Here is a 23527-nt window from a genome sequence, read left to right as displayed (position 1 = left end):
TAAGATACACTGCCCAGACTTGCCCTCCCTCTGCTGGTGCTAGGAAATCCTCGAGGTGAAGGGAAAGGGGCTAGGATTGCGCCGGGAGGAGGGCAGTGAAGACATCCCGTCTAGGTAGGCGGCTGGCCAGGAGCACGATCCCCTATCCTCCTTTCGCGCCAGCCCCGCAGGGTTGGGAAGCTCCTCCCCGGCCTTTCCTTCCTCCTCCCCCTTTCTCCGCGGCAGCAGCGGGCGAAGGGTGAGCGCTGCGGTATTTTGTCCCGAGCGGTGACCCCTCCTCCAAGGCAGGCTGCGGCTGCGGCGGCCGCCGTGGCGGTGGCGGCGGCAGCGGTGGCGGCCCAGCGTTGAGGAGAGGCCGGGGCCGGCCCGGCGGCCTGGAGGCCGCGAGAGGCGGAGGCCGGGCTGCCTTCGCGCGCCGCACCAGCGGAGGGGAAGAGGCGGACGCGAGCGAGCCCCGCCCGGCCGCTTGGAAGGTGGGGGAGGCTCCGCTTACCTCCCGCCCTCCGGCAGCCCTGCTGGCCCTGCAGCCGCCGCCGCTGCCGCCGCCTCGGGCTCCAGCCCCGGGTCCAGCCCCGGGTCCAGCGGTCCCGGCCGGGGAGGCGGGGCGGCGTGCGCGCCAGGAGTCGCCGGAGATGGCGGGAGGACACTGCGGCAGCTTTGCTGCGGCGGCGGCTGGCAGCGGCGAGATCGTCCAGCTGAACGTGGGGGGGACCAGGTGAGTCGCCGGGGAGGGGGTTGGGACCCGGTATGCCTTGGGCGGCCCCCAGAGAGGCTGCCAGGGGTTCGCGGGCTAGGGGGAGCCTATCCGCGTGGGGGTCGCCGGGGTCCGTAGTTGAGAACGGTGGGCGGATCTGGAGCTGCTGGAGCCTCCGCACCTGGCAGGGTGGGGCAGAAGGGCCTCCTGCAATCACCCGGAGCCTGAGCCATGTGGCCGAGTGGATGCCTTCTTAGAATGCAAGCCTTTGTTTCTCCCTGGTTCTAAGGTATCAGGCTAAGGGGCATTGTACAACTGCCTTCCCTCACCTTGGAGTGTATTTGAGGAATTTAATTTGTGGAAGCCTGACCTTGGGGTTGGACTGCTGCAGATGAACCTGCCTTCCTGCCTCCCCCCACCCCCTCGGGATTAACATGGGCTTGGGTTAGCCATGTCCAGAAAAGTACAGCGTTCTTCTCCACGCGTAATTAGGGGCTGTTTGTAATTAGGAGAATTTCGGTGCAAGATGTGCAGGAGGTTTTCAGTACATGGTTGTTTTCAGAGTTTCTGGGTGCATGAGTTTGAAGGCTCTATTCAATTCGTAGAGCACTGTGTCCAGACTGCCGCTGGAACAGTTGGTTCTAGGAAGCTTTGGATATTGGCACTGAATAAACAGACTGAAAGCTCTTCTGTGCCTCTGTGGCCTTCCACTCCCTTTCTCTGCCTTTTATTAAGCTTGTTGGGGGGGAAAAAACGAGTTTTTGTGAATTTGCCATGACTTATGAGTCACTCTTCTTAGAAAAGGGAGTTTGCCAGCTCTTTTTGAAAGAAGGGGTAGTTGAGTTTTAGGTATAAACAGTGAAGTACTGTGTATTTTGCTTTGCTTGAAATATGACAGGTTTTCAATATCTAAGGCTTAATAATTTTTTAAATACAAAATGACAAGTGTGAACCACAGTAATAAAAAATGGGTAGTGCTTTAATCCTCAGCATTTAAGAGCTTTTTGAGTGTGCTATAGAATTCAGCACAAAAAACAATAATACTTCATTCTTATTTCATTTTTTTCCTTCCTCCAAAGCAAAGCTTTAATAAGTAAGAAGTTACAACTTTATTGCTGTTATAGAGATACCAATTGTATGGAGAAAATATATATCTCCTATGGTAACAAATTTCTCTAAAATCATAAGAAAATATTGAAGGTAACCGTGGATGCAAAAATGAAACATATGGCAAGAGTAGTCCTTCAGTATGTGTGAAGACCAGAGTAGCATTGTAATTATTTAAAATCTCTACATTGGTTTGTAATTGCTGTCAATTGTGGATAGTATTTGTTTTCAGGTTCTCAAAAGGACTTAACAGTATTTAACAAAGATTATTATTTATTGTATATTAAAGTGTATATTTCTTCAAGAATGCAGAAATCAATGAATCTGACATCTTTTCTGCGTACATATATGAATACACTACAGGGAATCTTAACATCGTGGACATCCACCAGACTGGGATCCTAATTAGAATAAGATCTATTCCGTATTTGTATAAATTTGTCAAAATAGACTCTACTGTCATGGATAACTAAAAAGAACAAATTAAAAAAAAAGTTTAAAAAAAAGTATGGAAATCAGATTAAAAATTTTAATTGTGAGTTACTGTAACATTTTTACTTTTTGTTTACATTAATTGTGGATTTTGATTTTTATCACATTCTGAATTTTTCTAATTGATAGGAATACAAGATGAGATAATTTACAGGATTAAACAGTTTAGAAGAAAGTTAAAAGTTGTTAGGAATGAAAAATAAAAATTTAAAACTAGAATTGTTAGGATAAATTCTTCATAAAATAAATAATGACATGGACTGTATAAAACAGAATGTGTGATTCCAAGTGTATTCCAAGAATATTTTCTAGCTTTGCTTTGATTCATATTGCAGCATTTCAGAGATAGAAGAGATGTAGAAGCCATCTATTCTTGTACAAAACACCAGATTAACACAAAATCATTTAAGTCATTGTTAGAGAAAAAAATCCTGAGGAATTGTCCCTTGGAGAACCACCTGTGGCGTAGAACTAAAGCTCTGAGATTGTACAGTAAAACTCAAAGGATGAGTTTATTAGAATCAGCAAAGCACCTGCTGTAGGTAATATTTCGTTCCTCTGAGACAAGAGATGTGAAATGGACATCCTTAGAGAAATTGTAGAAATGATCAATTTTTATAACTTTGTGGGTGATTCAGAAATTAGAGAATATGAGGTTTCATTTAGAATTGTAAGTATTATTGGGGCTGGCGTTGTGGCTCAGTTGTGGAGCACTTGCCTTAGATTGTGTGAGGCACTGGATTCAATTCTCAGCACTGCATATAAATGAATAAAATAAAAGTCCATCAACAACTAAAAGTATATATATAAATAATTTTAAAAATATTATTTACAAAATGAAGATAGTGAAATGAAATAAATCCAGTATTCAGTTTGTGATGAATTCTGTTACAAATGAGTATAATTTTAGGCTTCCTGAGAGAGGGCCAGGACCAGCCAGTGGGAACTGTGGGAGTCAGGAACATGGTATATTTCTCAAGCTTTATCTTTAGCTAGTTTAGCAACTATGGGCAAATTATTTTTTGAGTTTTCTAAAATGTAAAATGACATTAATAGTATTGATCTTACAGAATTAATATAGAAATTGAATTCATAAATATGAAATGCACAGGTGAGTGGCATCAACAATCTGTTGAAGAATAAGTAATTTAATTATATTTCTTTCAAGCTAATTTAGAAGGAGGCAAGAAGCAAGGAGTATAACTATGGATTTTCCAGTCTTAGTCATCCTTTAGCTGAGATCAGATTATTCATGACCCTTTTCTTGGCACGCTGAGACAAAAACCAGAAAAAACTTTCATATACATTGTAAGAAATATGCTTATCATATGTAATTTTAAATGTTTTGGCTTTTACAGTTTATATTTGGAACCCCTTTGGGGGCTCTTTTGTTATTTTTTGCTGCTGTTTTCATTTTCTCTTGTGGGGAAAAAAAATTGGTGGTGTTGAGGATCCTGATCCCTTTGTTCCAAAATTCCAGACTATTAAACTCACCCCAAAATACTGACTGAAACTGATAATGTGACTTTAAGCAAATCTGTGTAATTTCCTAAGTGATATATAATTTGAATTATTTGGAAAACAGTTTGCTGAATAAGCCATGAATATGCAAAGTCAAAAGTTGTAAGTTATCCTTATTTGGAATTAATTTGATGGCTTCCAAAACAGTGAATCTTTCTTGCTATGAATCCTTTGATCCTTCAGTTTACCACTGACTGATTTGCTTTTATTTAATTGACTGAATCAGTTTTCTGTAACTAGTGGTACTCTAGTTTTCATTTAAGAGTTTGCTAGGAAGAAATATATTTTACCATGTTTTGTTGAATAAATATTTCATAATCAGATTAGTGGTTATAGTAACTACTTAAAAATACTTTTGAAATAGTTGGTAGTTAATTTCTCATGTTCTCTAAAGTATTTTACTGTGGTTTACATATAATTATCTTTAATAAATGAATTATTTTACTGTATTTTCTTTAGTCAGTCAATGAGAGAATCCTTTTCCTCACAGGGTGTAAGGTTGTGGGTGGTAGGAAGAGGCGATATTTTTTTTGTGATTGGAAAGCATGTTTTGATAATAATAGAAAATCACGGAGGCTGAGAATAAAACTGTAACAGACACTTTTTATGGAACAGTACATGCACTGTGTATGTTGTTCCTGACACTAAGATTGATGGTGCTAAATGGATTCTCAAGTGGGCAGTCTAGTGACATCTGTTTGTCAACACTTTGGAAGCGCTTTGTTGCAACCATGAAAGGTTCACAGATTATAGAAACAAATCACTGTCTTGGTTTTGTATAAAACATGTAACTGGATATAGAGTGTGGTTTTGGTTAGCACGACTCAATTTCAACAAATATTTATTATGTGCTACCTGCCAAGCCTTATGGAGTTACAGGTTGTTCTCCACCTACCCTCCTTATTAAAAATATATACTATTGTATACTAAATGAATTTCTCAACATAAGGTTGAAAGACATAAATATATACTTGTTTAAAAAACAGTCCATTCATCCAGTTGATACAAAATATGAGTCACTGTTGCCTCAGGTGGAGGTAGACTTGCCAAGTTGAGAGATAAGTGGACTTGGTGTTTGCTACTGAGACCTAGCTTTCAATCCACTGTTGTTTGCTATGCTACGTGGAAAAGAAGACAAAAGAGAAATGGAATGAATTTTGAGGTTTGATAGACTGAGATGAGCAGAGTAAACAGTATCCATTTTTCTGGTTAATTCCAGGTTGCTGATTTAGGTGAGTTGCCTGTGTTGCCTGGTGATATCATATGCAACCAGTGCCACTATCTAATCACCTTATTTAGTTTAAGTCTGAAAGATAAACTAAGTTTACAGATTTCATGTAATACCAGAAAGTGAATGTGGAGTGAAAGTAGAGGTCTTGCTCTTCCATGTGAGGTAACTTATGATGACGTAAAAGTGAAAATATTCAGACAAGAACTGGACTGAATGCCCACCATATTCCTTTCTTTGTCTTGTTGGTTTACATACTTTTTGATTTATGGTCCAAGTCTTTGGTTAAGATCCTCTTACAAACTGATGATAATAAGCAGGCTTGATCAAATGGCAGTTAATTTCAAAAAGTGATATCTCTGCTAATTTTTTAAATGAATGAATGTATCATCTACAAATAACATACAACTATTACATAAATAACAATGTTGAATGCATAATTTACACTAAAATTACTTTGATCTCAAAAAGAGGCAGTATAGGATAGAATATTTGGAAAAATTATTACAGAGATGGTAACTTTCAGTGATGTCAAGAAAAGATTGATGGGATTTGGATTATGGGACATAAAGGGGGTGATCTAGCCAACAGAGATACTAAAATGATAGTGAACATGAATTGTTTAGGATTTTTCAGAAGTACTATCTTATTAGAGGAGGAGAACAAAAAGTTTGGAGAAATGAAATGGAAGCTGAAGATAACTTTAACGTTATGCCGAGAAGTGGCAGTCTGGCGCAATAGCATTATTGATTCTTTAGCACATTGACATGCTGGAAAATAGTGTTTTAGGAACCATTGTATGGTAGAGAATTAATTGTTTGACTTTGTTGAGAACTCTTTGAATAATATTAAATCTGAATTGAAAGTAGTACAATTTTAAAATATGTGTAATAAATATAATTGATATAGCTATAATTATGTAACAGCTTATAAATTATCAGTAAGCCCATTAAAGTAAGTTATCTAATATTGAGATTTCAAATCACTTTCTCATTTATAATAGCTGATAATTTTCAATTGCAGATTTAGTACCTCAAGACAAACTCTTATGTGGATTCCAGATTCTTTTTTTTCCAGGTAATTCATATAATTCTTTGTTATTATACATTTGATTATTTGCCAAAATAATAATTTCCTTGTCAGTTAATGTAAGAGGTTATTTTTAAAGTAAAAAAAGTGCTTATTCTTAAAATAGAACTTTTTAAGTTAGAGACAGCGACTTACCTTGTTGGCCTTTGAAATTTGATGATTAGGTCATTTTTTCATACTCAGATTTTAAAAACTAACTCTAGCTTATTGTTAATGGCTTCTAGTTTATTGAGTGGAAGAATTTCAACACTTCGAGATGAAACTGGTGCTGTGAGTAAAATAATGTTAACATATATTTCTAAATTAAATTAATGTTTATAATTTTTGGTCCTTAGTATTTGGTGACTCAGAGGTAGGAAAACTAATCTTTTAATAACCACTAAATGAAAGTGACTTAGGTTTTTTTTTTTTTTTTTTTTTTTTTTTAATTTCTTGTCATATAGAGTATTTCTAAACAGGAAATACTCCATGTAGCAATTTTTGTGTTCATTATTAGAAAGATTGTAGGATATGAGGTTACATAGGCAATAGAGGAAATAGTTCTTTATTAAATGAAACTTATTAAGTAAGTAGATGTAAATATCAAATATTTTAATATTAGAATGGTAAGAGGTTGCAGATAAGAGTCCCTCAATTTTTATTGCCCAAAATATCAATAAATAAAATGAGAAAACTGGTTTATTAAATAATAAGCACAATACACAGTAAAATCTCATCAACTTAATAGCTTTTTGAGGGAAAAAAAGGCACAATCATACAAATTCATAGTTATAACAGCATTTTTATTTTTTAAACATTAAAATTAAGAATGAAATTAAGAAAATACAATATTTTAAGTTTGAAAATAAAACAATTCTTCATTTATAGATATTTATTGATAGAGATCCAGCAGCATTTGCACCCATTTTAAATTTTCTTCGGACAAAAGAACTAGACTTAAGGTAAGAAATGCATCCTTTATAAATTCTTGCTGATGGCTGTTTTTGATATTTTATGAAGTAAACATTGTTTACTTCTTTGATTTTTTTTTTTTTCACTTGACCTATAATATTTATACTTATTTATGGTGTGTAGCTTGATGATACATGCAATGTATAATGATCAAATCAGGGTAATTTGCATTTATCTCTCCTTGTATATTATCATTTTTATGTGTTGGGAACCTATGTTCAATCCCTTCTATTTTGAGATGTGTGATTAATTGCTGTAAACTATAGTTACCCTATCATGCTATAGAACATTAGAACTACTTGCCCCCTCTGTGTCTTGGATATCTATTATCTTACCTTTTCACTGTTCTTTCCCAATTCACTTCCTTTCCTCTGAAGACCTCTTTTCTATCTCTTCTTCTGTGTGATCAACTTTTTAAGTGAGAATATGCAGTATTTGCCAAGACTATTTTTGATTAAAAGTTTCCTCAGGCTTAAACTCTCATGGATACAGGCCACCGTCATCTCTTCCCTTTAAAATACTTCCAATAGCATCCTGAGCAGTTTACCTGCTTTGTGTCTTCTGATCAGGTTGCTACTCTGCTTAAAACTATTGATATATTGGCTTAGGATTTGGGGCTTGATGATCTTTGTCCATAGTCTGGCCCCAAGTTAATTCTCTTGCAGCACTTTCACCCCTTCCTGTCTTGTCTAAACCTGACTACTTTGGTGATCTTTGCTTTTGTCTACCTAATATAAGTGTTCATAGTTTCCTATTCTGTCATTGTCATAGCACTTGTTATATTTCATTCTTTTTAGTAATCTTATCTTTCATTAGATTTAAATTCCAAAGAGCAGCCACAGTTTGTTATATATTCCTAGAATCTAACTCTGTGATTGAAGCATGATAAGAGCTCATTACATTATTTTCTTTATGAATAAATGATTGTTTGAACTATTTCTTTGACATTGCCATCTTCAAGTACAGTTTAATTTCCTATCAGGGAATGAAAATTTGCATTTATTGTTTTTATTTCACATATTCCTAATAAGCTTTCAATAAGGATTCCTTAATATTTTTTTAGATACAGTCTTTAGAAATTTAGTTGTTCATTTTAACTACTTATTTATAATATTTTATTTTTGGCTTATATTCACTAGAATGTAAACTCCTCAAGGATATAGATCTTTTCTGGTCTGGTGTGTTTCTTGCCATATTCCCATTATTAAAATAGCACATGTAATATACAAAAAATAGGTATTTATAAAAAAGTTTGTTGGGCCTTCTTGTTTATCTGTTTTTTGGCCTGTGGTTGGTTGGATGTGAGAAGTGGAATACTACTTCTTGAGAAAGATTATTTTCACCCGTCTCATTTTGAAATGATTAAGGATATTAAAAAGAAAGAATATTAGGAAAAGAGTAAGTTTAAAGCCTTATGACTTTTTCACATTAAGAACTCAATACTTTCTCCTTTTGCTTTGGTGTAATCAGAGTTACCAATGTTAAAGAATTCACTTAATTCATTTGTTTCTTTATAGGGGAGTAAGTATTAATGTTCTTAGGCATGAAGCAGAATTTTATGGAATCACTCCATTAGGTATGTATTCTTTCAGTATTTTGTGTTTATCATTTGACTTTTATGCATTAAATTTGTCCAAATAACATTGTTTTATATTTAGGTCCTAATTTTTGATAAAATAGTTCAGCACTTAGTTTTTGTGGATTTTCATAGTAAAAAGAGGTTGTCAACTCTGATTTAACTTGAACATTTTCTTTTCTTTCCTTATCCTCTTTAACTGGAGAAAATAAAAATGGAGTACTGTTTTTCTGTGTGCATGTAGTCTTGACAAGAGTTTGCTTTGAAATATTTTTAGTAAGAAGGCTTCTCCTATGTGAAGAATTGGAGCGTTCATCTTGTGGCAGTGTCCTTTTTCATGGTTACTTGCCTCCACCAGGTATTTCTGCTTTATTTTAATTTCTCTTTTAAAAAGTTCTTCTTGTCATTAAATAATTATAAATAGGAAAAAATACTCGTTGATTAGTGAGTTTCTTTTATATAAATCTAGAATTAGAACATTAATATTTTTAGAAGCTAAGTCATACTACGTGTTACAGAGCAAGACTTTGGTGATCTTTTTCTGTAAAGGCCATTTAGGCTTTATGAGCCAGAAGGTTTCTGTGGCAACTACTGGACTCTGCTGCACATATTACATGAGGGATTGGATGTTACTATGTCCTTTACAACTTTATTTAGAGTTCTTTTAATTTCCCTTAGGCCATAGTTTGCTAACATCTTAGTCATAGCTCAGGTTGTCAGTCTTCTTTTTGTTTAACCCAGGAGCTTTTCAGAGGTACATCAGTATTACCTCTGTCCCACTTCAGGTAATTAGAAGAGTTCAGCCTTTACCTATGTGAGCAAGGTAAAAAGACTTACGTTGTAAAAAAACTTCCCTGCCAAATAAATGATATGGGGAAATTCAGTTCCAAAGCACTTAAATTAGTACAAAGTACCTGACATGTAGTAACTGTAACATAAATGTAAAGACTGGTAGAAAGATTGACTGAATGAACCATTGATTCAGTAACCTGGAGCTAGGTGAAAGTAGAACATAATGATAAGTAGTAATCTTGTTTATTACAAATAATACGGCAAATACCAGAGATCTGTGAAAATTTTTTAATATTCTTTTTAAAATTGTAATTAGCAAATAAATCGCTAATTTTAAAATATCTATTTCAGGTACAGTAAAGTTGACATTTTTATGTTTTTCTGTTACAATATGATATTTTTAATTTTTGGAAGGTTAACCCATATAAATTTGCCTTTCCCTTTTATAGGCATTCCTAGTCGTAAAATAAACAACACAGCTAGATCTTCTGTTGATTCTCGGAATGGACTAAATTCTGCAGAAGGTGAAGCCCGAGGAAATGGTACTCAGCCTGTTCTTTCTGGAACTGGAGAAGAGACTGTTAGACTGGGTAAGCAAAGATTATGTGAATAAAAAAATAAAATGCATTTATTTCAGTTCTTGAAAATACTTGAGTAACTTTTTTTTTTTTTTTTTTTTTTTTTGTCATTTGTTTTGTTTTTTTGTTGGTGCTGGGAACTGAACCCAGGGCCTTGTGCTTGCAAGGCAAGCCCTCTACCAACTGAGCTATATCCCCAGCTCCTTGAGTAATTATTTTTAAATACGCAATTTTTACCTCATTTCTTTTTTAAATCCAGATTTATCATTTACAATATTAAAATGCCTCATTTAACATAAATGTTCTGTGATCTGTTTTCACAGATCACAGATCTGTTTGTGTGATCTGTTTTCTCTAAATCTTTAGAACAAGAATTTATAAACTATCTGTTAAGGACCAGATAGTAAATTAAAGCTTTAGGCTTTGTGGGCTATACAGTGTTTGTCAGGGTTACTCAACTTTGCCTTTGTGGCTTAAGGGCACAATGGACAATAGGTAAACAAGGGCATATGACTGTGTTCCAACCAAGCTATTAACCAAAACAGGCAGAAGATTGGAATTGGACTGTGGGCCATAATTTGTCAGCTCATTTTAGAATATATTTCTTTTTTCAAAATCAACAGGATTTCCTGTGGATCCACGAAAGGTGCTAATTGTTGCTGGCCATCACAACTGGATTGTAGCTGCATATGCTCATTTTGCTGTGTGTTACAGGTATTATGTAATAATAATGATTTGCATTTTATTTTAGATGGTAGTTTCTAATATGTGTGATTTTATATTGTTATATCGAAGAGCTCTCTTTCTTTTATCCATCAAAATTTTCCTCTGCAGGGCTGGGGATGTATGGGGTAGAGCACTTGTCTAGATGTGCAAAGTCCTGAGTTCAGTCCCCAGTATTGCCAATTAAAACGACTGAGGGTGGAATGTGTAAAAAACAATTTTTTTTTTTTTGATATTTCACCCACTTCTGCTTTATCCCGTTTAAGATTTAGTTTGCTTTTATTTTGATAGTAAATTTGTAAATATTGCTGATAGTTTTATTGTATTTCCAGGCAGTGTCAACTGTAATGTAACTGAGATGTCTTGATGTTATTATTTCTTGGTTGTCTAGCTTCTGAGTCATGCAACTTAAATAATTTTTAGTTAGAATTATTAATGTACATACCATAACTTTTTAACTTTAATGTTTCAGTCATTAGATGATGATTATTGACTTTGGGTTGAGAAAAAGTAGCCATTGTAGATTCAAAAATTATAATATTTTAGTCATTTGTATTTTATAGAAGACTAAGACTCTACTGGTCATAATTACTATGTTGTTGGGGGTGAGGTAGTGAAACAGGACAGTTGTGGGCAGTAGTGGGGTTTGCTATCTATTATGTGAGAGATTTACACAGTATTTTGATTTTACTAATTTTTGCATTCTTAAACACTAAAAGAGAATGAAAAATAGTATAGACTATTGATTTTTTTTTTTAAGTGGGAAAAGGGCAGCACTCAGTTCAAATCACTAACCACTACTGCATTGAGAAGTGCCAATGATAAAAAATGGAATAGAAGCACAAAAATGGTTGGAATATACTAGCTTAGATTATGATCCCATATAATTTAATTGCTTAAAAATTAAGGAATATATAAATTTTTGTCACTATTGAGTTTAAGAAAAAATAGCCACAGTAGGTTTAAAAAGTTACAAATGTCCTCTAAAGTTTATAGATCTGTTTTAAAGAATCTCAGATATATTAAAAAACGCTCAGTTTATGAAAGGTTTGTCACATTTGGTAAAGGTCCTTTGTATTTGTTATCTCAGGTTCATATTTTTATTGTAGCAGTAATCAGATGCAAACTTTTCATTTTGATAGTGTTTTGTGGATTTTTAAATTAAATTATTGAATAGTATAAAAATAATAATATTTGGATTTTTTTTTTTTTTCTGGTGCTGGAGATTGAACCCAGTGCCTTGTGCATGCAGTGCAGGCAGTCTACCACCTGAGCTAGATCCCCAGCCCTGAGAGACAGTTTTTTTATGAAGTAAGCCTAATTTGGTGAAGCTGTTTTAAGAGTCATTTTGAACTTACCTCTAAGTTGAGAAGACTTAGACAGTTTTTTTTTTTTCATTGTTTAAATATTATGTACATATTTTTATTGATAAAAAATTCCAGAAAGTTGTGAGATGATTATGATTACTTACCATGTATAACAACTATCATAGCTTTTATTATTGCACAGCAATGCTGAATACTGCTACTTTCCGGAGACTCACAGTATTGCACAAAGTTTAACACAAGTGCATAAAAAATGATGCCATTGCATTTTCCATTCCTTACGCTTTTGACTAGGATTTTTCTTTGCTTTCACTGACCGTCAGTGTTAACAGCAGTGCGCCCATACAAAGTGAGGAAGAGAAATAGTTCAGGGCATACTAAATTTCTTAATGTATAGTTAAATCATCCCACACAATGGCAATAAGAAGATTTAAAATGAAAGCAGTCTTAGTCTATTTTAAGAGTGTAATCTCTTCTTTGAATTGTTTTTCCTCAAGTTTTTATTCTAATAAGTTAAAAACTTTAAAGACGAGTACAGTAAATACCTACCTATGTTTTTCTCATAGATTCACTAATTTTTTCCAATTAGGTTTTCTCTTTTTTTAATACTTTTTTTTAGTTGTAGATAGGCATAATACCTTTATTTTATTTATTTTTATGTGGTGCTGAGAATCTAACCCAGTGCCTCACACGCAATAGGCAAGTGTTCTACCACTGAGCTACAACCCCAGCCCCAGGCTTTATTTTTTTATCCCTTTTTCTTGTTGAGTCTTTGACAGTGTTACTTGTGTTAATGAAGAGTAATTGTGTAAATTACTCCTCTCTTGCCATTTATATCCTGTTTTAAATCCTAAATCCATGAGGAATTTAAATTTACATTTTTGTATTTGCTGTGAGATTTAAGAAATTTTTTTCTTACAAGTAGGTTGTTAATTAGTTTCCGATCATTTATTAAATAAATTATCCTTTCACTGAATTTGAAAGCTCCCTTTATTTACTTTATGTTTGCACATACACACAGTACTTTAGGTGTTTTGGACTCTTATATTCTTATGACATCTTTGTCTGTTCCCATACCATTTGAGGTAAAGTATATTTACAGTTAAGTTTTAAAATCTTACAGGATTTTAAATTTCCTTGAGTGTTTAACGAGAGAGCTTAACCATATTTTTTGTATAAATGTCCTGACTCCGAAGTCACCAGTAAGGAGTTAGAATACTGAAATAGCAGAGCTCATTCTTTCTTATTTTATGTATTTTAAACCTCAAATTCTAATATGCAAAATTACGTAGTGAATGCATTTCTTCTTTGTACTTAATTTTAGTTTGAAAATAAAAGTAGAGGTACATATCTAAGTTAAATTCTGTAGTTCTTTTAGTCACTTTTAAGTGTTATCTTGATTCCTTTACCCTTTTTTGTCATGTCTTTATTTTGTAATACCTTGTTATAGAGTAAAACAGCTTAGATATATGTTCTCTGTAAAAGATAAAATTGCATATAACTTTTATTATTTATATTCCTAAATTAATGTTCTCAGAATCACATTATTCACCTCATTAAATCAATTCAGTGTTTCTACCAAACACTCGTAGGAATGTAGCATACAGTATCCACATCCACAATACAGCATGTTGTCTTTCTTCTTGAAGTGCTAGCAATTCCTGTTTTGTGCCCATTCTAACAGTCTCTAATAGCATCTGTATTTTATTCCTCAATGTTTTGTCAATTTCTAAAAAATATTAGGTAATTATTTTCATTTGTTTGTCTGAGCATGATTCCCATCTGGTGGCTGAAGAGGGTAATTACAGTCTTTAAAATGCTTAGGAAAATTTGATGAATTCTTTTCAATATTGCTTTGAAGTTTAAGGAAGGAGATTACTTTTCAAATTAAGACTGAATATGTACCTTTATGAATTATAATGGTATTACTTTAGTATACAAATTTAAATGACAGTAGAACAGGTGTTTTTATTTAGGTCCTTCAGTGACCATTGTTTATGAATATCTAAGTTTTATTTATTTGTTGTTTTTAGCTAAGGATTCAACCCATGGGCTTTGTGCGTACTAAGTACTCTGGCATTAAGCTGTGTCCCCAAACTCCTTTTTGATTTTCACAAATATGTCAGGTGGTATGTAAGGGAACTTTTTTCCCCTCCATCTTCTGTTTAGTTTCTTTAAGTAGGACAAAAAGAAGATGGCAGTTGTGTTTGCATTATTTTTTAGTGTTACTTTAAAAAATAGGTATTTAATTTAAAAATAGGTATTTAATTATTCAAGTCATTATCATGATCACGTAACTAATTTTAGGCTCTAAATGTGTGAAGGCTTGCTATATAATCACATAGAATATATGTTGGAAAGACAAATTCAGATAGGACAGGGAAAAAATATTAAAAGTTACTAGGTGTTTATCAGGGAGAAATTAAATGTTAAAGAATACATTAGTTTACATCTGGGGGAATCAATAGTCCTATAAAAGTAGACCATCAAGAACCAGTTAGCAGGTGTTTTCAAAGCCTCCCTCTTGGTTCATTTAAATCTTGGGGTATTAGAATGTGTGTGGTACACTTTCTTGTCTTAGTTTGCTTTATCAGACTGTCATCTGAAGTAGAAAGAACAATATAGCTTCAGTTCATGACATTTCAGTTAGTAATGGCAGCAAAAAAAAAAAAAAGCCTGATTAACTCAAAGGGATGATAGTAGTTTTAAAGTTTTGATTTTTGTTGACCATTTCTACTCATAGAAAATGATAATAGTTCTTTTTTGTGGGGAAAAAAGAAAAGATAAAACAACTTTTAAAAAAAATGTTTTCAGAGTGATTTGGAGGACTTCCTTAAATTTTTCTTTAGTGAAATATAGACCTCTAATCTCTTTTTAAGTGGTTATATGTCCTAAATATATAGATATGAGATCCATTAGGGATAATAGTCTGGTATTTCAGAAACATTTTTTTATTTTACAAATATAAAGATGGGATTGTGGCTGTGGTTAATATCTCCTTTTTTGGTACATTGATTGGTCCATTTGTTTGTTTCACTGCTATTGATTCTACCTTATGAGTCTGTTGTCTCGTAACAGAATCAAAGAATCTTCAGGATGGCAACAAGTGTTTACAAGCCCGTATTTAGACTGGACTATTGAACGAGTGGCTCTAAATGCAAAAGTAGTTGGAGGTCCACATGGAGACAAAGACAAAATGGTTGCTGTTGCCTCGGAGAGCAGCATCATCCTGTGGAGTGTTCAGGATGGGGGAAGTGGAAGTGAAATTGGTAGGAGACTTGTTCATGTTGCATTTTACTGATGTATGTAATATTTTGAATTAGAGGAGGTATTGACCCTAGATATGAAAACTTATCTATACTCTTTGTTAGCTAGAACTGCTTCACCATTTTTCCAGGGTCCAGTAGTAAAAGGACTACTCAGTGTGATCTGGTAAAGAGGGAGAAAAATTTGATGTTTTAGAAAAGAGGGGAGCATCTTTTTGCTCTAACTGAAACCTGGCTGCATTATGAGAATGTTGTTTTTCCTGAGTTCCACTCCATTGTAGCTGTTTTTTTCCTACCTTGTCATGCCACTGGTCTTGAAGATGAAGTAAATTACTTTCTTACTCATCATTGCTACTTGTAGACCAGAAATTCTGAATTTTTATGTTCTCAGAATCCTATCAAGCTCTTAGAAAGTTGTTCAGGACCACAAAAAGTCTTTGTATAGAATATCATTTATCAATATTTAATATATTAGAAATTAAAACTAAGAATTTATAAATATTAAAATAACAGTAGTATATCCCAGTGTGATAATATATGTAACATTTTTAATGAAAAATAACTTTTCCAAAAACAAAATTTTGTGAGGAGAATGGCTTTGGTTTGTGTGTTTATTTTGGTATATTGGGGATGGATTTCAGGTATGTTCTATCACTGAATTACATTCCCTATCCCCTTTATTTTGAGAGGATATTGTTTAGCTACCTTGCTTGTCTTTAGACTTGCCTTGGCTTCTTGAGTGCTGGGATTTTAGTTGTGTACCACTGTGTCTAGCTTGGTTTATAACCTTATCAACCTCTGTAATGTCTTTAAATTTTGATACATATTTCTGCATTGAATATGCCATGTTAACTTTTTTTTTTTTTTTTTTTTTTTTGGCACTGGATATGGAATGAAGGGGTGTTTTACCACTGAGTTTATATCCCCAGTCCATTTTTTAAATTATTAATTTTGAGACAGAATTTCACTAAGTTGCTAATTTCTTGCTAAGTTACTTGCTGGCTTCATACCTGTACTCCTCCTGCCTCAGCTTTCTGAGTTGCTGGCATTACAGGAGTATACCACTGCACCTGCCAATACATTGTTTTGATTGAAGTGTATAAAGATAGGCCTTACATACATATAGTTAGAAAAAACACATTTTTATTATCTTTTCAGACAATTTTGAATATTCTTAGATCCTATTCCAAAATTCTGAAATCATAATCACCTCACTTTCCATATTCTATTAAATTAAAGCCCATCAGTCTGTTTCATACTTTGAATCTTTTAATCATACCTGATTTTATACATTGTTTCTTGGTCACTTGGAAAATGTTTGATTTATGTAGACCTTCCATATGTTGATATCTGTCACTGTACAGTGTCAAAAATATGCAGTCCTTAAGGTCATCAATGATCACATACCTGAACTCTGGGAAGTTGTCACACATTGTATGGTAAAGTTCAGAGAAGTACTAACATTTACTTGATACTTTGGAATTTTTATCATTGCTAACAAATGTCATTTCTTTTCCTTGAAATAATAGGCTTACTTTGTTTATTTTTGAGGAATGTGCTAATACCCATATCTGAATAGCTATAGTTATTAATTATTTCAAATAAAAATTGTATTCAGTGTAAAAAAGCAGGTAGTATCACTCTCAGTTCCATAATTATGAAGTTTTTCCTTGATGCAGATATAGTTCTTAGTTCTACAGAATGTTGAAAAGTCATATATTTAAAATTGAGATTTAATCAGTACAAGTTTTCACTGCTTTAGAAAGGACATTCATGAGTTAAACTGGACTTTTTTTCTTTCCATGAAAGTTTGTGGCAGAGATTTTAATGACCGCTAGTACAGTTCAGTGCCACTGCCTTCATTTATTCTAGGGTGCCTGTTGTTTTTAACCCAGCATTACTTTGCATCATCAGTGAAAACATCAACTAGGTTTTTAAAGACAAAATATTAAATTTTAAACAGATGTTTTAGAATAAACCATGAGATTCATAAGTTTTCAACACTTTGAATATTTCAGCACCGCTTGTATTTTGTGTTCATATAAAAGATCTTTAATGATTAGTTGACACTGATACCAGGTGAATACAAACAAAACATAAGGTCTATATGCTTCTGTTTGTAAGACACAGATAAAATTCTGCAGATGAGATATTGCCTCTTCCAGGATTTTTTTTGAGGTATTTGGTATCATTGAAAAGTGGCAGTGCTGTGATTTCTTAGACTGACTTTTCGTCTTGAGCTTTGTCATGGAACATTGTCATTTGTTCAAGATTTTACTAGTCTCCCAGTAATAGGTGGGTGACGTTTCTCCAGCCAGGGTCATGCCATAACTTACACTGTAAGATATTTCACTGGCTTTTCCAATTCTAATTTGAAAGTCTATAGCAAATAATTTTCTGGATTTTAAAGTTTTTGATGTGTTCACTTAAAATGCTTAGTTTCTTTCCCTAAACTCTAAATGTGTGGCCTCAGTGAACCTATAACTTACACAAGCTATTCAGGTGTTCCGTTGCATAAGATACAATAAGACTAAGGTATTACTATCTGTAAAGTTGAAAGAAAGATAGTTTTTATATTTAAAACTTTTATATATAATTTTGCTCAGTTTTTGTTTTATTTGTACCAGGGATTGACCACAGGGGTGCTTAACCACTGAACCATATCCTCAGCCCTTTTTATTTTCATTTTTTATTTTGAGACAGTGTCTCACTAAATTGCTGAGGCTGACTTGGAACTTGCAGTCTTCCTGCCTCAACCTCTCAAGCTACTGAGATTACAGGAGTGTGACACCACGCCCAGCTTGCCCAGTTTTTTAGAGTCCTTCCTTCTCTGAATCTATTCTGATATGTCATGTTTATTTCTTTGTTAAGTCTTTAGATTAAAATTGTGCAGCTATGGGTCAAGCAGGTGAATATTCTGATTTTCCTATTTTAAGCAATAATTTAAGAATATATATTAAAACTAGGTTTTAAAAGACAAAATATTTTAAACAGTTTTAGGTAAAAATTTAGAAAAGTTTCAGAACATTTTTATACTAATATTAAAGATCACAATATCATTATATACCTCATGAATCACTGAACAGTGAGGATTTATTCTGAGAAATGTATCAAATTATGCAGCTACGACTGTGCTTATTTCTTGCGTTTCTTTGTGGGTGCAAGGAAACTTGGATTTCAAAATAACAATGCATTAGATGATAATGAGGTTGCAGAGATTGACAGGTAAAACTAAAGATAGATAGTAAAAGCACAGGAGAAGTATTTAGAACAAAGTTACATTCTAAATGTGCTTTCATAGATAATTCTAGAAAAAATAAAAATACATGTATAGATTCTGTTAGATGTTGTAATGGTGACCTTGTCACATGTCATGTGGCCTCTGGGAAATTCCATACATTCTTAGAAAATAAGAGTAAGACAAGACAAATAATTATTTAATATTACCATGAAAAAAAGTCTTGACTTCTCACATTTCTGGAAAGGGTTTCAGGGAACAATATTTCTCAGACCACATTTTGAAAATCACTGTTCTAGACCATTCTCTCTAACTTTCTTTCCCGGTTTCCTGGTTTTGAGTTTCATACTATCTGTAGCTACGCTTAGTGTAGTCTCCACCTGCCCTTTGCTTCACTGTCCTTCCCTCCTTTGAAGTTATTAGCTCTTTGGGGATATAGCTCAGTTGGCAGAGTGCTTGGGTTCAATCCCCAGTACCACACACACACACAAAATACTAAAGTTATTAGCTCTGGTTCTCCATTGTAAAAATCCTTTAACTCCAGTGGGATCTCTTCAATCATCACTTCCCTTTTAATTAGTCTGCAATCTGTCATTATAGTTACTGTCTAGCATAGAGCCTCAGATTTCTTGCCTCTTTCTTTTTACTTTACTTAACCCAAAAAACCCAACCCTGGCCAGATGTACCTTTCCATCTCCATGGCTAAATATAACTGGGAAAAAGAAAGGGGCATGTGGGACACACAAAGCAGTAGTGTCAGTGGGCCTTTAAAACTACCCAGGAATCTTGTATTATTCTTGTCAATTCTCTGTTACTCTCGTAGATAACAATTTTATACTGTTCGCTTTCTTCCTTTGTCAACAGCTTCTCTTTTCATACTGAGAAAATCAAAAAAGATTTTGCTTATAAGTTCTTAGTATTATGTCTGCTCATCTATGTGTATTTGTGCTTACAGTCTCCATTGTGCCATTTGTTACTGTGGTTAAATTGTCTTTGCTCTTATCTAAGACCAGCTTCTCCCACTGCACACTAGGTTCTAACTCCTCTCATCTACTCAAGGACATTGTTCTAGTAGTTATCCCCACTGTCTCTTCTATCACATAAAAACTTCCAACTTGGTTGAATCATTTTCATCAGCATACAGTCATGCTCTAATTCTGATTTTAATGGTAGTTTTAATTACATTTTCCTGATAACCAATGATACTCAGCACCTTTTCATGTACTTATGACCATTTGTGTTTTCTGAGAAATGTCTTATAAAATATTGACCTCCTTTTCTGTGAAGTTGTTATCCTACTATTGATTTCCAAGCATTATTTATATATTCTAGATTAGTGGTTCTCAACTAGTGATAATGGTGTCCACAAGAGGACATTTTGAAATATCTGGAGACATTTTTGGTTGACAAAACTGAAGGAGTTCTGTATTCTTCCCCATTTATCTTCCTTCTTCCAGCCTCCTCCTTTGGAAACTGATGTTAGAACATTTCATATTGGCCTACAGGTCAGTGAAGCTCCCAGCCCCACCGCTAGTGTCATCTTTCTCCATTCTCAGTCTAGATACACTGTATTTATCTGCTTTTAGTGTCTTTTGCCCCTTTTCTGCAGTAATCAATTTGTAATTAATCCCTTCTAGTGAGTATATATTTGAAAGAGTAGACTTTTTAGTTGTAGAATTACTCCTTAAATTCCATTTTATAGTTTGTTTTTCTGCTAAGATTCATCTTTTTTGCTCATTATGTTCGATCTTTGTTAAATCTAACACTCATATACTGACTTGATTAAAGCTTTTGTCTGCTAATTCCAATATCCAAGTCATCTTGTGGTTTTTTTTTGGGGGGGTCACGTTTTCTTGACTCTTCACATGTTTAGGATATTTTGAATATGTGTTGGACATGTGCCTGATATATTATGTAGGGGTTATGGATTATGCTGCCTTTAAGAGATGTGGGTTTTGTTCTGGCAAGCAGTTACATTGTGGTAGGATTGTCTTGATCCTGTTAGACTTTGTTTATTTGCTTGTTTTGTTTTTGTTTTTTGGTGCTTTGGGGTAGGTAGATTCTTTAATCTTTATTCTTAATTTTTAAAAAAGTTACCTTTCTGCAGTGTTAACTGAGTGAGGTGTTCAGCAAAGGTTAACCACTTTCATTGAGCTGTAACTACTTCATATACTCACATATGACCTCTGAGATCTCCTGTAGTTCTCAGTCCTTTCTGTAGCAGCCCTTTTCTTTTGTTGTTGGCATTCTCACCCTGACCTGTTGCAGTTTGGTGGTAATAGGGAGCCAGGACCTTAGGGAAACCCCTATGCAGCCTTCTTTCCTGGCACAGTTTCCTGTGCTTTTCTTGGGTTTCCCATCTCTCAAGTACCTGTTGTCCAGTGCCTAAAAACAGTGGCTAATGTATATTGTCCAGTTTTGATTGTGTGCTTCCAAGTGGGGAATGATTGGGTACAATTTATTCTATCATGATTGATGGCATAAATCCTACCTGTCAACCTCAGAAAATAAATTTTAATATTAAACTTTTGAAATTATAATGCCCTTGTAATTATACAGAGAGGAGAACAGTTATAATTTTATTTTTTATTTTTCAAATTGTAATTTCTAACATAGCAATAGTGAGGAGATTTTATTTCAGCTTTATTTTCAAAGGATATTGTGATAGGTAACAATGTTGTGAGATAGTATAATAGTAATTTGTTCATGCCTTATAAAAGAAGCCATTTGTTGTTACTTGACAACACCACTCAAAAAAAAAAAAAAAAAAAAAGCAGGGCTGGTGGATCCACAATAGAGCTCTCCCAGAGGCTGAACTCCCTTCATTATAACAGCACTTCTGGATTGCTGCTGTAAGCAATGTTTTACTGAGCAGACCCCTTAAGACAGGAACTTGTCATTATTTATGCTTCTGTCTCTTACCTATGGAAGTGATCAGGATTGTTGAGTCTAAGTAGGAGTGACACTTTAAATTTCATGAGACCATTAAGAATATCTTCCTTGATTTCCCAGAACCTCATCCGTCTCTAAAGTAGTGTTAGTTGGTGGTTTTTTTTTTTTTTTTTGGTTTTTTTTTTTTTTGCCTTTTACATAGATCATAGGACTGAATATAGTTAGCTTCACTTGTTTTGAAAAATTGTTTGGCATCAAAATTAAAGTCCCATTATGTGATAATCCCTAAAACTGTATATAATGTAAGATAATTACTTTCTGCTTTGGAGGTTTATTTTTTAACCAATTCTGATCAGAGGGCCAATTAGCCTTTGTTTATTTTTTAACCAATTCTGATCAGAGGGCCAATTAGTTTTTTTTGTGTGTGAGTTTTATTTTGTTCTGTCTTTAGGTTGTCTGGTTGGACTGAGGTGATATATTCGTGTGTATGTTTATGTAAATATGTCTTTATACATACAATTTAAAAATATGTAGAAAATATTCCTAGTACTTTCCAGTCTATTGTTTTGTTTTCCTTTTTGTCTAGTATGTTATCTTTCTTCCTGCTAGATTGCTTTTTCAAAAATTAAGAATTTTCAAGATTTTGATTGCCACTTGTATATAGTGCAGTCTTGAACAAAAAAGAGACTACCTAGCACTGAAGTAAGATTTGAAAGAAGGCAGTAATCTTTTCTAGCTTAGTCTTTTAAAGTGCATTGCAGTCGTATTTAAATTTTTTTCTAGTGATTTCTTTAAGACCTTTTTTAAAAATTAATTTTTGCAGTACTGGTAACAGCACCTGAGGGCCTTTTGCATGCTACCACTGATCTGCTGGCCTGACCATTGGAGGGCCTTCTGTATCTTTGTTTTCCTCAGCTAAATGCTAAGAAAATTATTCATATTGACACACTTTTTAAAATAAACTGATACTATTTAAAATAGCTTAAAGACATAAAATAATATTTTGTAGGTGAGACTTGTTTTCAAGCATTATTAAATAAAAAGATATTTCTCATAACTGCCTTTCAGATAAGGTAATAATTTTTAAGCACTAGAATTGGATTAGGAGCATTTTCAAGGTGAAATGGTATTGAGACATTTAGCTTAGACTCTGTTTTGTAGGTGAAGTAAGAACGAATCAGAAAGGTGGCTCACATAGGTACTTTCAGAGCCAGGATTCTAACCCAGATTCTCCTGACACTAGTGTAGTGCTTTACTAAACACAGACACTGTATAGGGCCATAAATGCAATTCCAAAGTGAGCTTAGAATTCTTTGCTTAGGCATTCTCTTCTCTTTTGATATTAATGTGGAATATTTACTCCTTACAGCTTCCCTCACCTATACTCCCTCTTCCCTTCCCTCATATTTCTTGGACTTACATCCATTCCCAGTCACCTCATTTGTTGAACTTCTATAAACCTTTTTACAAACCAACCTCATGGCTTCTTTTCTAAGATATATTCTCAAACCCTTTACCTACCCTCTTTTAATCTTCTGGATTTTACTGCACCCTCTGTATCTGTCTATTATTTTTGAATTGTAATTGGTTATTTGCAGTTTTCTCTCCACTACACTCTAAGTTCCTAATAATATCTAGTCTTGTATTTTTTTAATCCCAAGGCCTAATATAATGTCCTTAAAACTAATTAAATTGAGATTGAAATGCTGGGAAATAGGGTTTAAAATAAGTGTTGAGTGTGAAAGGCCTGAATGTTTGAGTATAGTGTGACTTATGAGAGTTTTTTTTTTTTTTTTTTTCTTTTTATTATTTCCAGATTTTCGGATAAATTCTGGATATTGAGATTGCCAGGATTTTGTTCAGATCATTGGTTCCCAAATATCAGATCCATGAGCAAGCTGTATTTAAATTTCCTGTAGATATAAAAATGCTGTGGGGTTTCTGATTTATTGGGTCCAGCATGGATCTCAAGATCCTTTTTATTTTGTTCACTTTAACTGTGCCAAAATATTTTGATGATCAGCTAGAAACTAGAACCACAGATTCACATAACAA

The 23527-nt window shown here is 34.2% G+C and overlaps 1 protein-coding gene across 2 annotated transcripts in view; it reads left to right on the top strand.

Moving 5' to 3' along the window:
* The first annotated feature begins 236 nt into the window (after positions 1 to 236).
* Positions 237 to 23527, top strand: part of Kctd3 (potassium channel tetramerization domain containing 3) — a 49448-nt gene continuing 26157 nt past the window's right edge. The window contains exons 1-9 of one of the 2 annotated variants that reach the window (XM_047521118.1): positions 237 to 715; positions 6066 to 6119; positions 6356 to 6401; positions 6999 to 7072; positions 8600 to 8658; positions 8936 to 9016; positions 9900 to 10040; positions 10652 to 10742; positions 15155 to 15345. In XM_047521118.1, the coding sequence (XP_047377074.1) occupies positions 633 to 715; positions 6066 to 6119; positions 6356 to 6401; positions 6999 to 7072; positions 8600 to 8658; positions 8936 to 9016; positions 9900 to 10040; positions 10652 to 10742; positions 15155 to 15345 (820 nt within the window). In that variant the 5' untranslated portion in view covers positions 237 to 632. The remainder of the gene's footprint in view (positions 716 to 6065; positions 6120 to 6355; positions 6402 to 6998; positions 7073 to 8599; positions 8659 to 8935; positions 9017 to 9899; positions 10041 to 10651; positions 10743 to 15154; positions 15346 to 23527) is intronic. The other variant, XM_047521117.1, reaches the window with a different exon arrangement.

Source organism: Sciurus carolinensis, chromosome 12, assembly GCF_902686445.1.
Source record: "Sciurus carolinensis chromosome 12, mSciCar1.2, whole genome shotgun sequence".
Classification (NCBI taxonomy): Eukaryota; Metazoa; Chordata; class Mammalia; order Rodentia; family Sciuridae; genus Sciurus; species Sciurus carolinensis.
The sequence above is the reverse complement of the archived record's forward strand: the minus strand, read 5'-3'. Positions and strand labels throughout refer to the sequence as shown.